Genomic DNA, 15,194 nt, shown 5'->3' with positions numbered 1-15,194 from the left:
ATTCCTCAGACAATCATTATTAATTTCACTGATGGTATGCCAAGGCTTGCAAATGCATGTAGCTGTGCGCATGGCGCTCATATTTGATATCGGATAAACCAAGATGGTTTGAAATTTTCATTCCATTTTTTGATCATTTACATATTGTAAACATGCATATCAATCCTTTAATCTCCATAGTTTCATGAATTTTTCATCTCAGTGTTACAATTTCAATGTTGAGGAAAGAATAGATAATTAGCTATATATGGCAACATGTAGTATAGCAGCAGAGAAACCACAATTGCTCTAAACTTGGTTGCTGGAAAGTGGAGAGAAGGGTGCTCTCTCACTCTATCCAAATAGTCCTGAGTTATCTAATTGAATGTATTAATTGGACTCTGTCAGTAAGCGCAATGCCCTCCTTAGGGTACCATCTTACTAAATGACGTACCAGCGATTCCAACCACGATACGGCCTAGTCAGGATCGCTGGTGCATCGCTACATGGTCGCTGGTGAGCTGTCAATCAGGCAGATCTCACCAGCGACCAGCCACCAGCGACTGTGCGCTTGGTAACTAGGGTAAATATCGGGTAACTAAGCAGAGCGCTTTGCTTGGTTACCCGATATTTACCCTGGTTACCAGCGTACACCGCTTAGCGCTGGCTCCCTGCACACGTAGCCAGGGTACACATCGGGTTAGTAAGCAAAGCGCTTTGCTTGGTTAACCGATATTTACCCTTGTTACCAGCGTACGCTGCTTACACAGAGTTGGTGCTCGTTGGTCTCCCTCCGTCAAACACGCCGATGTGTGCTGCACATCGGGAGACCAACGAGCAAAAAATGAACCAGAACAGTGTGTAACGATCAGCGATTTCACAGCAGGGGCCAGGTCACTGCTTAGTGTCACACACAGCGAGATTGCTGATGAGGTCACTAGTACGTCACAAAACCTGTGACTCAGCAGCGATCTCGCTATTTGAGAAGTACCCCTTAGACTGCATATTTGGGCAGACAGGTGTTTGAAATGTAAATCCATCAATACTTTTATATCTTCTATCTATTACTGCATTTCCAAGAAATTAGTGACTGATTTATATGCAACTTAGTCGTTAAATGCTTTGCACCTGACACAGCACTCAGTGTTCACAGGTTGTTTTTTTTACACATCCAGCAACAGCCTCGTTAGCTTGATTGAAAGCTCACTGATTTCTTTGCCTGATTTTTGACATCACAGTGAACTATCAATCAATCTAAAGAGGCTGGTACTGGGCAAGAAAACAAGCTCAAAGCAGAGGCGTGGGAAAGGGTCTGCCACATTTGATACACGATTTGCATTTTCAATGAAAATGGTATTTTCTGTGGAATGCCGCAACAGATAGAAGATATAAAGATGTCAATTGATTTACATTTTGAAAAAATGCATACACATACTGTATGTGTGGTTTGGTAGTGATAATTTTACTGACTGTTTCCCTTTAAGAACCAGCTGAGAGAGCAATTAACATTTGATAATCAGCCTGGGGAAGACAGGCTTTGACATCTTTCTATATACTATAATATGTGTATATAATATATATTATACAGTATAATATGTACAATTATTTTTTTTAATACTTAAGTCTTGTTGATTTCCAAGAAATGTTATTTTTATGATTTCCAACAACGCACCACAGTCTCCGAGTTAACAGCTATGTTATCACACACACTAGGCTTTGGAAGACGGCCAGCTCAGTTAATATTAGCAGCAGAGCTGTGAATGTGCTGATCTGCAGCAGCCAGCAGGGAGCTGGCTCCTATCAATATCTCCGCATTTGCACACTGGTCTATTGGCTTTGATTACAACATGCCCTACTAAATGGAAAGAAGCATAATTCTGATTGAACAGTATAGATCATTAGATAAAATGCACACGTGGGCTATGTAGAGTAAAAGCAGGGTGTAACTTACCATACATTCCTGTTTGGGTGGTAGCAGGTAGCTTTACCAGAAGATCCAAACACTGCTAAGATGTCTGGGCTGTGCTCTCTGTCTTCTTGAACAATGCAGATTGATTCTTTTACTTTACTTGGAATAATAATAATGGCCAGGTTACCCGAAGGATAGCTGCAAGATAAGGCCAATAACCAGTAATCTCATGACACATATTGTTACTATATGATTCATCCATTTTCCATAGAGAACCTCTGGGATGGAGGGAGAGAATTTCCTGCTGTGCTTCCCAGCCTACAGCATGTGTCACAGCAATTATACACAGCAATTACACAGAATTTTAATGTAAAAAAAACCATATTTTTTGCCAGATTTCTTTGGCAAAAATACTGCCACCAGATCTTAGGCTAAGTTCACATTTCCGCTAAAATCTATCAGTCACAATCCGCTGCTCTTGTAAACAGCGGAATCCGTTTAGCGGATTCCGCTGCTCCCATAGACTTGTATGAGCAGCGGATTGTGACTGATGATGCTGCGTTGCACCCTCCGCCCGACTGATCAGTCGTGGAACGACTGACCGCCGGGCGGGAGGAACGCAGCATGTAACGTTTTTTGAGCAGCGAGATCCGTCGGATTTCGCTGCGCATGCTCTCTGGCTCCCTGCACACGTCACCAGCTTTGGTTGGTTACCCGATATTTACCCTGGTTACGGTGCAAGGAGCCAGCGCTAAGCGGTGTAGGCCCGTAACCAAGGTAAATATCGGGTAACCAAGGTAAACATCGGGTGCTTTGCTGTTACCCGATATTTAGGCTGGTTACGTGTGCAGGGAGGCCGACACTTCCCCGCTCGGCCCCGCCCCCTCCCGCACTCCGCACATGTATGTACACACACACACACACACACACACACACCTGTCCCCAGCCATGCAGACAAGCACTGACACCCTCGTCTGGCCCCGCCCCCTGCTCGGCTCCGCCCCCTCCCGCACTTTGCATGTGCACACACACACATACATACATACATACATACATGCACATACACACACTCACTCACTCACAGATACACTCACCTGTCCCCAGCCATGCAGACCGCAGCACTTCCACTGACATCCTCAGCGCCTGGCCCCGCCCCCCGCTCGGCTCTGCACCCGAACTCCCCCCCCCCGCACACAACGGAATCCGACAAAGAATTCTGTTCTTTGTCATCCGTTGTACAGCGTTGAACAGCGCATCAGTCACATGCGTCAAGCGACGCATGTGACTGATACAAATCAACGGAAATGTGAACTTAGCCTTACCTGCACGTAGTCAAACACTACAAACAATGACCTTTTGTGTGCCGCCCCACCCCCATTTTTGGTGCACATTTTGACATAGTTATCAACAGGCTATTAATATAATTTAGGGACGTTAAAGAATCCCCCCCCCTCCGAAAGTCAGATAAAATGGCGTCCCTGGTATAATTCAATTTGTGATCCGTCGTAGTCACATGACAGTATAGGCTGCAGACTGAAGAAATACAACTCCTGTGTTTCAACTCACAAGATGTATGACATACCTCAGTCTGTTACTGATTCTGGTGTGTGAAGAAGAAGAAATATTTTAATTCATGTTGTGCTTGCCCAGGAGATCTCCAGCTTCACGCCCCTTATCTGTCAGTCTGATAACTTTATAGCAGTACATGGAGACTGACTGTGCCGATCTGGAAAACAAACATTGAGGAGAATGAACCTGGAGATTCCGAAGAAAACTCAATTATGTTCAGGAAGAGATACACATCGGGTGAAATAAGTATTGTAGACGTCACCAATTTTTTAAGTAAATATATTTATAAAGGTGCTATTGACATGAATATCTCACCAGATGTCAATAACAACCCATTCAGCCCACACAGGCAAATAAATCAAACCATTGATGTCCATTAATTAATTAACTTATGTGTAATAATGAGAAATGACAACGGGAAACGGTATTCAGCACCTGAAGAACGAGAGCTGGAAAAAGCCAAGGAAAGTCATGACAACAGCTGGAGTCTAGCAGTATTTAGAAGACAATTCTGCCACTTGGTTGAAAATAGTATCAGCTTGTTCAACTGATTGTCTATAAAAAGGTGACTCATTACCATGGTACCACACAAGAAACATCTCATGATACATAAAACCAGTGAGCTATCTCATGACCATCACAACCTTAGGCTTCTCTCACATCAGCGGTATTCTGCCGCACTGCCGGTGTTTGGCTACTGTTCATATGCTAATTAAGTTTGTTGAAAGGCTGCATCGCAGCTACATCTTTATTGCATGTCGACATTACCTGTCTGCTGCTGTGAGGCAATTGACCCCATTTTGCTTCCTCATGAAGCCCCCTAGCCCTTACTATGACTATTTTACAGCCATTTTACAGGACACAGGTTCGAGTCTCCATTGACTTACATGAGGCTGCGGGCTCAAGTTCGGGTCAAGTACAGGCCCCACCCAAAACTTGTAACTAAATCTGAACCCGGCGAACACGAACTTCCAGGGGTCTGCTCATCCTTACTCACCACGCAAGAAACCGTTGCAAAACAAAAAGCATGTCCAAAATGTCCAAAAGCATTTATAGTTTGCTCAACAACATTTAGACAAGCCTATAAGATACTGGAAGAATATAATCTGGTTAGATGAGGCCAAAATTGAGCTCTTTAGATGCAATAATACACATTATGTTTGCAGACCAAAAGGCACTACATATCACCCCAAAAACACCATGCCAACAGTAAAGTTGGGAGCTGGGAACGTCATGGTGTGTGCCTGTTTTTCATCATATGGCACTGCAAGTTTCATTTAATTGATGGAAGGATGAATGGACAAATGCACAAAGACATTCATGATAAAAAAAATCTGCTGCCATTTGCAAGGATGATGAAGATAAAATGAGAGCTGACATTTCAGCAAGACAATGATCCCAAACACACAGCCAAAGAAACTCTCATTTGGTTTCAGAGAAAGAAAATTAAGCTGCTAGAAAGGCTGAGCCAATCACCTTACCTGAATCCAAAAGAAAATTTATGGAAGGAATTAAGGCTCAGATTTCATAGAAGGAGCCTACAATTTGAAGAGTGTTTGTGTGGAAGAATGGGCCAAAAGCACACCTGAACAATGCACGCAACTAGTTTGTCCATACAGGAGGCATCTTGAAGCTGTCATCACCAACAAAGGTTTTTGTAGGAAGTATTAAATACATTTTAGTAAGCGTTATCAATACTTTTTACTGTGTAATTTTTCATTATTCCTCACCACTAAATTAATGGACATCTATTGTTTAATTTCTTTACCTGTGTGGATCGGATGGGTTGTTACAAACATCTGGTAAGAAATTCATGTCAATAGCGTCATTAGAAATAGATGTAATTGGTGATGTGTTCAATACTTTTTTCACCTGCTGTATTTTTCCCACATATGACAGCCTGACTGAGATATGTGTGATGCAGCTCTTTCCAGTTGACACACAGGTCTAGGGAGATATATATCTTTAGTCTGCAGCCTGTACTGACACGAGACTAGGACAAGCTGCAATTTCAATTATACTAGGAACACAATTTTATCTCATTCTCAGAGAACCCCTATAACCCAAAACAAAGTCCAGCAAAGAAGTTCTCCTTTACCCCTTCTCAACATGGACTCCAACCTGTTGTCAAAGTTTGAATGAACCAAAACCATCTTCACCCCAAATAACCCAACTTTATATGAATTCCACCCCTATTGATTCAGGAAGATTTTGACTTTGCCAGGACTGCTTTTGAAAAATCATGGTGAGCCTTGACAAATCAAGGGGTTTCCTCAAAGTTCTCTATGAAAAAAAAAATAAAAAAACAAATCCATGTAAGATTAGTATGATAACAAAACTTGGCTTAATAAACACAGAAAATACAAACAAATCTTACCATTTAAAAAAAGAGCCCCAAAAAGTATGAACAAAGGAAACCTACAGAACTTAAAGGGAACATTTCCAGTTGCACCGATTTGTGAACAGCATTATATAAAGAAGAAACTGGGTAGAAAAATTTTTAATTATGTAAAATGAATAAGATGAGCGACAGAAGAATGTGTCGAATATCTCTCGTCCATTGTGCATAAAATCATTTATGTGAGAAAAAAACTTTTCCTTTTAAATTTTAAAAATTGTACAATGTAAATGGAGATTGTTCGCTTTGTCAACAATTAAGGGCACGTTACACGCTACGATATATCTTACGATATGTCGTCGGGGGTCACGTCATAAGTGACGCACATCCGGCATCGTTTGACATATCGCAGCGTGTGACAGCTACGAGCGAGTGTGATCGAGCAAAAATACTCACCTTATCGTTGCTCGTTGACACGTCGCTCATTTTCAAAAAATTGAACGTCCTTCTGTGTGCCGGTTGTTCATTGTTCCCGAGGCAGCACACATCACTCAATGTGACACCCCGGGAACGATGAACTGCAGCTTACCTGCGGTCGCCGGCAATGCGGAAGGAAGGAGGTGGGCGGGATGTTACATCCCGCTCATCTCCACCCCTCCGCTTATATTGGGCGGCCGCTGTGTGACTGCCCACATTGAGGTCGTTCGGAAGGTAAGTACGTGTGATGGGGGTTACCGACTTTGTGTGACACGGGCAAGAAATTGCCCGTGCCACAGAAACGATGGGGGCGGGTGCGATCGCAAATGCGAGAGATCGACGAGAGATCGACACGTGTAAAGCAGCCTTTAGACAAGCAAAAATGAAGACTGGAGTTTCACATCCTAAATAGTTATGGCTTTCTGTGATTGGCTGATCGTGTTCAAAGGCAATTGTTCAGTAGCAGTTGGAGCATTAGAATGAGAGCATATTCATGTCATATTTTTCATCGTTATTATTGCTGTTCATGTACAGCCATGAAATTGAAACAAACATTTTATCACTAATTCAATTAAATGTTCTTTATACAGCACATAAATGCTTGTACAATCTCGTACTTTATTAATTCATGTATTCAATATAATTAGTATCACTCATTAGGTTTAACCCCTTAATGACCCATGACATACTATGTCCATCATGAGTCACCTTCCTGACTTTGATGTGGTCTCGCACTCAGGTTGCTCATCTTTCCCTGCACATATTGGCTGATCTGATTAGCCGACATATGCCTCTAACATTTGGGGGTGGACCAGAGATCCACCAATGGCTGTTAACTAATTAAATCCAGCTGTCAATCTTTGACAGCAGGTTTTAACATGTGCCGGCGGTAGTGTATCTTCCCCTACTCCCATAAGCACACCCATGACGTGATCGCGGGACGCCAATGGGTTGTTATAACAGCTAGGGGTCTGCTGATGACTATTGTGTCTTTTGTGACCATCCTCCTGTGAATGCCGGCTGATAGCCGGCGTTCATAGACGTTTGTGTTTTCTGCTAAAGAGAGACATATATAAAAATAAAAAAGAAAAAAGGTTCAAATCACCTCCCTTTTGCCTCATTGAAAATTACACAATGAAAACGTAAATAAAAAATACACATATTTGGTATCGCTGCATTCAGAAATTTCCTATCAAAATCAAAAAATAATTTGATTGGTAAAAAGCAAAACGAGGAAAAAAATCAAAATGCCAGAATTGCAGTTTTTTAGCCTCTGCAACAACAGAAAAAAATGTAATAACAGGATCAAAATATTGTAACCCAAAATAATATCAATAAAAACATCAGCTCGTTGCCCAAAAAACAAGCTCTCACACACCCCAGATCCCAAAAATGTTCCATTATGGGTCTCGGAAACTTGTGACTAGGGATGAGGGAACCTGAACTGTAAAGGTCGGGGTTCGTACTGAACACTGGGTGTTCGAGCCTCAGACTAAGGGCTCTTTTCCACGTGCGATTTTTATGTGCGAGTGCAATCCAATAAAAATTCGGATTGCACTTGCACCAGTGTTAATCAATGAGGCAGTTTCCTCTTTCCTGTTATTTCTCGATACGAATCGTGCTCTCGGTGCAATCGCAGAATGTTTCGTTTTGCAGCGAGTCTCAGCTCACGCATCCCCATACAAGCCTATGGGAGCGTGTGAAACATCGCACTGCACTCGCATGTTATGCGACTGCAGTGCGGTGCACGCAGAGACAGAATAGAATAGATGGGTTCCCTCTATCTTCTCCACTCCTGTGATTGCGATTGCAAGATCGCATCACAGTCGCATGACCCTCGGCTGACGCATGCAGCAGAGGGTCATTAGCATATTGCTTCCGCGGAAGCGGTACGCTAGTAGAAAAGAACCCTAAAACATGGACTTTTAAAAAATGTCAGTGTCCGAAATCTGGTGCTGTTCGTATACTAACCACGCGATCGAGCATCAGGGTGCTCGGATACGCTTGGTGCTCAGCCCAGTGAGAGCCACTTGCAGTCTCTGAATGGCACTAACTGGGGTAAAATCAACCTCCATTACACTCGTTACTTGAGTTGAGCCCATTAGTTTAGGTCCTTTGAGGTCCGACAACAAGTTCAGGTCAAGTCTAGGTACCGAAACCTGGTGAACCAGAACATACACGAGTCCGCTCCTCTCTAGTCATGACACAAGCAAAAGTTTGTTTTGTTTCACAATTTCTTATTTTGTTTTCATGACTTTAATAAAACAAAAACTATGCATTTTTGGTATGTGCGTAATCGTACTGACCCGGAGAACCATACTGCCAGGTAAGTTTTATGATAAAATGAACATTGGAAATGAAAAACTCAAAAACCAAGTTCTATTTTGCCGCACTTTAACTTAAAAAAGCCCTCACACAGCTATATCGACAGAAAATAAAAGAGTTATGGCTCTTGGAATAAGGGGAGGAAAAACAAAAGCGCAAAAATGAAAAATCGCCCTGTCTATGGGGTAAATTTTTTAACACAAAACACTTCAGAATATCTGTCTGTATGAGCGCTGTGCACAATGTTCGATGCTATGATGTAAAAAGGGGGGTTGCCACGCTGCGATATCGCTAACGAAATATTGTTGGGGTCATGGTGTTTGTGACGCACATCCGGCATCGTTAGCGACATGACAGCTAGGAGCGACGATCAACGATCGCAAAAACGTCAAAAATCATCGATCCTTTTCATAATATCGTTGGTGGTGCATGCCGCTGGTTGTTCGTCGTTCCTGCGGCATCACATATCGCTATGTGTGACACCGCAGGAACGACGAACATCTCATTACCTGCGTCCTCCGGCAATGAGGATGTTCCGCCCGCTCATGTCCGCCCCTCCGCTTCTATTGGACGGCTGCGGTGTGACGTTGCTGTGACGCCGCACAAACCGCCCCTTAGAAAGGAGGCGGTTGGCCGGCCACAGCGACGTCGCAGGGAAGGTAAGTCCGTGTGACGGGTGTAAGTGATGTTGTGCGCCACAGGTAGTGATTTGCCCGTGATGCACAACCGACGGGGGCGGGTACGCTCGCTAGCAATATCGATAGCGATATCGCAGCGTGTAAAGTGCTCTTTAGGTTCACTATTAAACTATTACTAGTCTTGGAAAATGGTGACTTAAGGCCCCGTTACACGCAACGACATCGCTAACGAGATATCGCTGGGGTCACGGAATTCGTGACGCACAACCAGCGTCGTTAGCGATGTCGTTGCGTGTGACACCTACGAGCGACCGCTAACGATCCGAAAAAAGGCAAAAATCGTTGATTGTTGACACGTCGTTCCTTTCCCAAATATCATTGCTCGTTTTGGATGCAGGTTGTTAGTCGTTCCTGAGGCAGCACAGATCGCTATGTGTGAAACCCCGGGAACGACGAACAACAGCGTTCCTGCGTCCTCCGGCAACGAGGTGGGAGTGACGTTAATGCGGCTGCTCTCCGCTCCTCCACTTCTATTGGTGGCCTGCTGTGTGACGTCGCTGTGACGCTGCACGAACCTCCCCCTTAAAAAAGAGTTTGTTCGCCGGCCACAGCGACGTCGTTAGGAAGGTAAGTATGTGTGACATGTACTAGCAATATTGTTCGCCACGGGCAGCGATTTGCCCGTGATGCACACACGACGGGGGCGGGTGCGATCGCTAGCGTGTAAAGCAGCCTTTAAGCTATTTTTTTAAGAAGTTCCCACAAATTTATACCATTTAAATAATAATTAAAAAAAAAAATATGCAAATTTGTTTTTTGTCATAATCATACTGCTATGGGAAATCAAGTTTCTAGGTGATTCTTACTGCAAAATGAGCACCGTAAAGAAACTCCCCCCAAAAAACAATTGTGGAATTGCAGTTTTTTCGCAGTTTCACTTCCCAATACAACCAGTCCCGTAAAAAAAACAAGCTCTCACATGGCTTTGTCAGCAGTAAATACTGTAAAAAAATTACGGCTCTTGGAAGAAAGTGAGGGAAAAATGAAAGCTCAAAAACTAAAAATTGTTTGGTCCTTAAGGTGCAAATAAACTCTAACTGGCGAGGTAATATCAGAGCTTATTTATACTGATCTTAATTCTCTCATAACACTTATTTCTATTATAAATAGTGGAAAATCTGCAGAGGTAGAAAGGCAGAAAAATGCAACATGGTATCACGATGTGACTGTTGGATAACGAGGGGTAATGGCCCATAGGCTGTCCCTCATGCTAGGGGGCCCTATGCGATCCGTAACCTCAAGGATACTCCTAATGGTGGAGATGCCAATGTCACATTCCTGGCCCTGCTCCTGACCAGACCTAATTTTTTACCCCCTCCCACCAAAGAAGGACGGGACAGGAATGTGATGTTAACCCCAGATAACAACAGACAAGGGAAAGCCAATACTCTGACACACTGCGTACACACACACACACACACACACACACACACACGATTAGACAATAAGAGATTCAGGAGGAAAACAAGAGCAGGAAGGTAGCTACAAAAGACAACAGGGGTAAACTCCACAACTGCACAAAGCTATGAGCACAACTTCCAACAGATAGTCTGGAACAGCACACCTCACCAAGCCACCTGAGATAAACTATAGCTGGCATAGGAGGAAGGATTAAGCCAGCATAAATAGGAGTGTAGCAGTTCTGATTGGCTTCCCCACAACATGTGATCAAAGGAGACTAATAAGCAGACTAGAAGAGATTAACCCTTGCTAGCCTGCCTATAAATCAGCCCACATCAGGTCGAAGTCCAAGTCTGCCTGTGTTGATCCCAGACACCAGAGGATTTCTCAGGCAGAGTGTCAGACTCTGTAATCTGACCAGAACCTGACGCCGCAATGTCAGCAAAGTTTGTGAAAATCTATGTGTGACACATGGCTGGGCCACGATAGCTGCATTCTATTTTCTCGGTTGGCATTAAAACAAAAGATTGTACCTAAAAATAAGCAAAAGCTGAACCTTATACAAAATCTGTAATATTAATAATGCCACATGCCTTTATTCCTCACCTGGCATGCTTATGCTTATTATGAGAACAGAAGACTTATAAGGTCTGTACACACTGACAAGATATTTATCATAATAAAGAATGTAAAGTCTGAGTATAAAGGATACAAAATCTGTGCAGTTTCATCTGGAAAAACTGTGAGGAATTTCCTTCCTGTCCTGTAGTGTTTTTCGACAAATCTTCCAGGGACAATCTGAAAGAGAGCATGAAGCATTCTAAGAATACGTTGCCATGATCAGTTTTACTTACGTTCTTGTACACAAAGTGTCATTGTGACGCCCTGGACTAGTCAGGTCGTCCCAGGCAGTCCCATGCACACACACTCCCTCCCTAAAAAGGTGACAGCAGCCAAACTTCAAAACCCTTGTCACCTCCCTCCAGGTTTGATGTCCACACCGGGGAAAGGAGCCAGGTGGTTGGCTCCGCCCACCGAGGAGTTCACAAGCCTGGAGGCGGGAAAAACACTAGTTCTAAGTAGATTAGCTTTGACAGTGGAGTGGAGTAGTCAAGTTCAAGGGCAGACCTGTGACCAGGCCTGCCATAGTCTACTAGGTGTCCGGGTTGGAGCCCAGTCACCTCTGGCAAGGAGGCAGACGGTGGTGGCCGCCTGCAGGAGCCGGGATTACAGCCGGTGGAACCGTAGGGACCGGGGTCGGGCGGTGCCGGTACCGAACCGGGGAACCGATTGGAAACCGGAGCACCAGGAGGGGTACTCAGACCCAGTACAAGGCCCAGAAACAACTAGGCTAAGTCGAATCAACTGATTGAGGACGGGACTTTAGGACCTTTCCCACACAAGACCCGACTGAAGACAACAGCCCAACCATTAGGGTAAAGCCACCGCCAAGGCATAGAGACCCAAGAGGCCAGCGTCTGTGGGCAAACAGGGCTCTCCCGACACCCAGCAAGCCGGGGAGCGGACTACCGTTGCTTAGGCATAGGAGTCATAACGTCTACACTAAAGAGGTGCAGGAGAAAGGCGGAAACCACCAACCTGTTAAGGGGAAGCTGCAGCCGGCTGCGGGCCCCATTCATCATCCCGTTTGGTTTACCAGACACTCCAGTGTGTTGTATCATAGTGAGTACACCAGTGCCTTCGGGCTGCGCACCGCACTGCACTAGCACCCAGCACGCACCCGCTCCCCCGCCTCAGCCCCTTCCTCGGACCCCCGGGACCATCACTCCCCTACCCACGGAGGGGTCAACACCAAGCTGCGCAACACCGTCCCCGGGAGGCCTAGTCAACGGCAGCGGTGGTGTCCATCCATTCACCACAACCCGTGGGTGGCGTCACGAACTTAAATCCCCTACTCCCCACCGAAGTCCCTGCGTGTAGCGCCAACCCCCTTTCAGAGCGACGTGACCCCCGGGTCCGTGGAGAGCTCGAGCCACCCACCGACAAGCACGGATCTGAGCGGCTCGGCAGCCGGCCGAGCCCACAGGGCGATACACATCGACTCTTCTGGCGTCACGAACAGGATTGAACCCATCCACTTACCTGTGGAAGTGTGCCTTGAAGTTATCGTCAGCGCAGCCCCCATTGAAAAATTGCAGAATCCGCTATCTTATCGCCTTCCTGTGGCACGAAGTTTCCCGCCCAAGCCGTCTTCTCCAAGCAAAAAGGGCGCGAAAGAGAAGCCCCGCCCCCTGAGAGCAGAGCGGTGCAGAAAGCAAGTGAAGTGCCCCGAAAAGACCACGGGGGGAACAGATGGAAAGATGTCGGCGTTCCCGGATGGGAGCGGAGGGGCGCCCGCCGCTGGAGTGGCGGGGCTCGGAAGGAGCAGAGGCGGAGTAGCCTTTGAAGACTGTGGCCCGGGTGAGCTTCCCGCTGGAGTCGCTGCCTGGTTGGAGCGGGAGCTGGGTCGGTTCTCCATGAAGGTGAGGGCACAAAGTCTGCAGCAGGTGCTCGACTGGAAGGCGGAGGTCCGCAGGGTGGTTGCCGTGGCGTGGGCCCGTGAGCGGAGGGCCGCCGCAGCCGTGGAGCGCCGAGATCGAGCCACGGAGACCCCCATGTCATCCCTCATCAGCTGGGAGCTGAAGCCCGCCAGTACCGTAACCAGCGAGCCCAGGATACTGCAACTCATGGAGGAAGAGGTACCGTGTACGTTGCCCCCGCCGCCGTTCCCGCTGGAAGTTTACAGCCCAAGAAAATACTGCACCTGGATGGGGAGTGTCGAGGGCGGGGACCGGCTTCACCGTCGCGGGAGCTGCTCGGGGAGATTGCGCCCGGATCCGGTGCCTTCTCCTCGGTGGCCCGAGGGCTCGAGCAGCGCACCTCGCCTACGAGTGAAAAGGGAGGCGGCCTACCGGAGCCTACTCCGTTACCGTCGCAGGGTCGTCACCACCGGCGGGTCCTTCGGTGGGTGCCGCTGGGCTTGCTGGCATCACCGGGACTTCCACTCCTGCGACCGGAGTGGGAGCCGCCTGCTGACTAGCTGATTTACCTTCAGGCCCCGCCACTCCGTTGATGGGTGCCGCTCCGCTCACCTCCCTGGACGCTGACATTCTCCTTTTCTCTTCCCGCGGACATCAGCAGCAGCTGTTTCACCCGCCCCCCCTTGGTATTTCTACTGCACTTCACCTTTTCGGAGGCGGGGCTTCACTTTTCGCACCTTCACTGCTCGGGAAGACGACTCGAGCGGGAAATCTTCGCGCCCAAAATGGCAGATCTTCAGATTTTTCAGCGAGACGCCGCTGACGGGGATCACAAGGCGCACTTCCACCGGTAAGTAGACTGGTTCTATCCTGTTCGTGACGCCAAGTGGTCGAGGGCGGGGGCCGGCTTCCTTGTCGCGGGAGCTGTTCGGGGAGATTGCGCCCGAATCCGGTGCTTTCTCCTCGGTGGCTCGAGCGGGCCGGACCTGGGGCTCGAGCAGCGCTCCTCGCCCACGAGTGAAAAAGGAGGGGAATGGGATTGTTGGGATGGATAGAGTGTTCGTGACGCCACCCACGGGTTGTGGTGATGGTGGGCACCACCGCTGCTGGTGACGGGGTTCCCGGGAGCGATGGCGGGGAGCAGCTAGGTGTTAACTCCTCCGTGGGTAGGGGCTGGTGGTCCCGGGGCCCGATAGGAGGGAGGAGGATTCCGCAGGATGGGTTTTTGCAGTGTGCAGGGTTGTGGTGCAGCGCAGTGCAGTGCCTGATGGCACTGTTGTACTCACAATTAAACCACACAGAGTCACTGGTAAACTAGAAACTGCCGGAGTCCGCAGCCTTCGGTGCGGAGAGTGTTTGGGTCCCACACACAGTACAGCAGGATCCTGTTCTTGTTTTGCAGCCAGACGCTTCTTTCTCCTTCCTCAGTCGGGAACGGGGAGCCCACTCCCCTGCCGTGATCCGGGTCGTCCCTTGGTACCAGCGGGCCACTACCCTGCCTCGGTCACCTCGGGCCCCTTCCTCACACTTCCCTTCCTTACAGCAGCCAGGAGCTATCCTCCCCTGGTCTGCTCTCTTCACTCTCCTCACTCACTCTGCTCCAGCCCCTCCCCTGCTGCTCTGTTTAGCTCTTACACTGGGGGGAGGGGTGTGTCTGTCCTGCTGCACTGGTGTGGGATCAGGTTACCAAGGAGGAGAATGGCCTGCACTTTGCTGGATTTCTGCAGGCTCTGTGACACCCTGGTTTTGCCAGGGCGTCACAAGAGCCCGATTGATCGTCAGACCGTCGGCCAGTACGGTCCCCTATGGTGGTAACCACCCTGAAGTTGCAAGTTTTACAAGTTTTAAAATATTTTAAAGCCCCGCTGCTATGAAGACCCGTGTTCCTTTGTTGAACGTCCCCATGTTCCCGGGAGACGCCATCCGGTATGCCTGCCTGACTTGTTGAACGCTGCTGCGGTTGGAGTCCCAGTGGGCGCCATCAGGGGTTGGAGTCCCTGGTGGAGGACGGCAGGGAG

General features: G+C 47.4%; 1 protein-coding gene across 1 annotated transcript in view; it reads right to left on the bottom strand.

Moving 5' to 3' along the window:
- The window catches only part of ERICH6 (glutamate rich 6), a 130,947-nt gene that overhangs the window by 49,065 nt on the left and 66,688 nt on the right, over positions 1-15,194 (bottom strand). Inside the window, exons 11-12 of the mRNA XM_075338591.1 lie at positions 11,409-11,494; positions 1,931-2,086 (exon numbers count right to left, since the gene is read on the bottom strand). Of these exons, the coding sequence (XP_075194706.1) occupies positions 1,931-2,086; positions 11,409-11,494 (242 nt within the window). The remainder of the gene's footprint in view (positions 1-1,930; positions 2,087-11,408; positions 11,495-15,194) is intronic.

This window comes from Anomaloglossus baeobatrachus, chromosome 3 (assembly GCF_048569485.1).
Source record: "Anomaloglossus baeobatrachus isolate aAnoBae1 chromosome 3, aAnoBae1.hap1, whole genome shotgun sequence".
NCBI lineage: Eukaryota > Metazoa > Chordata > Amphibia > Anura > Aromobatidae > Anomaloglossus > Anomaloglossus baeobatrachus.
Note: the sequence above shows the minus strand (reverse complement) of the source record. Positions and strands in the feature narration are given on the sequence as shown.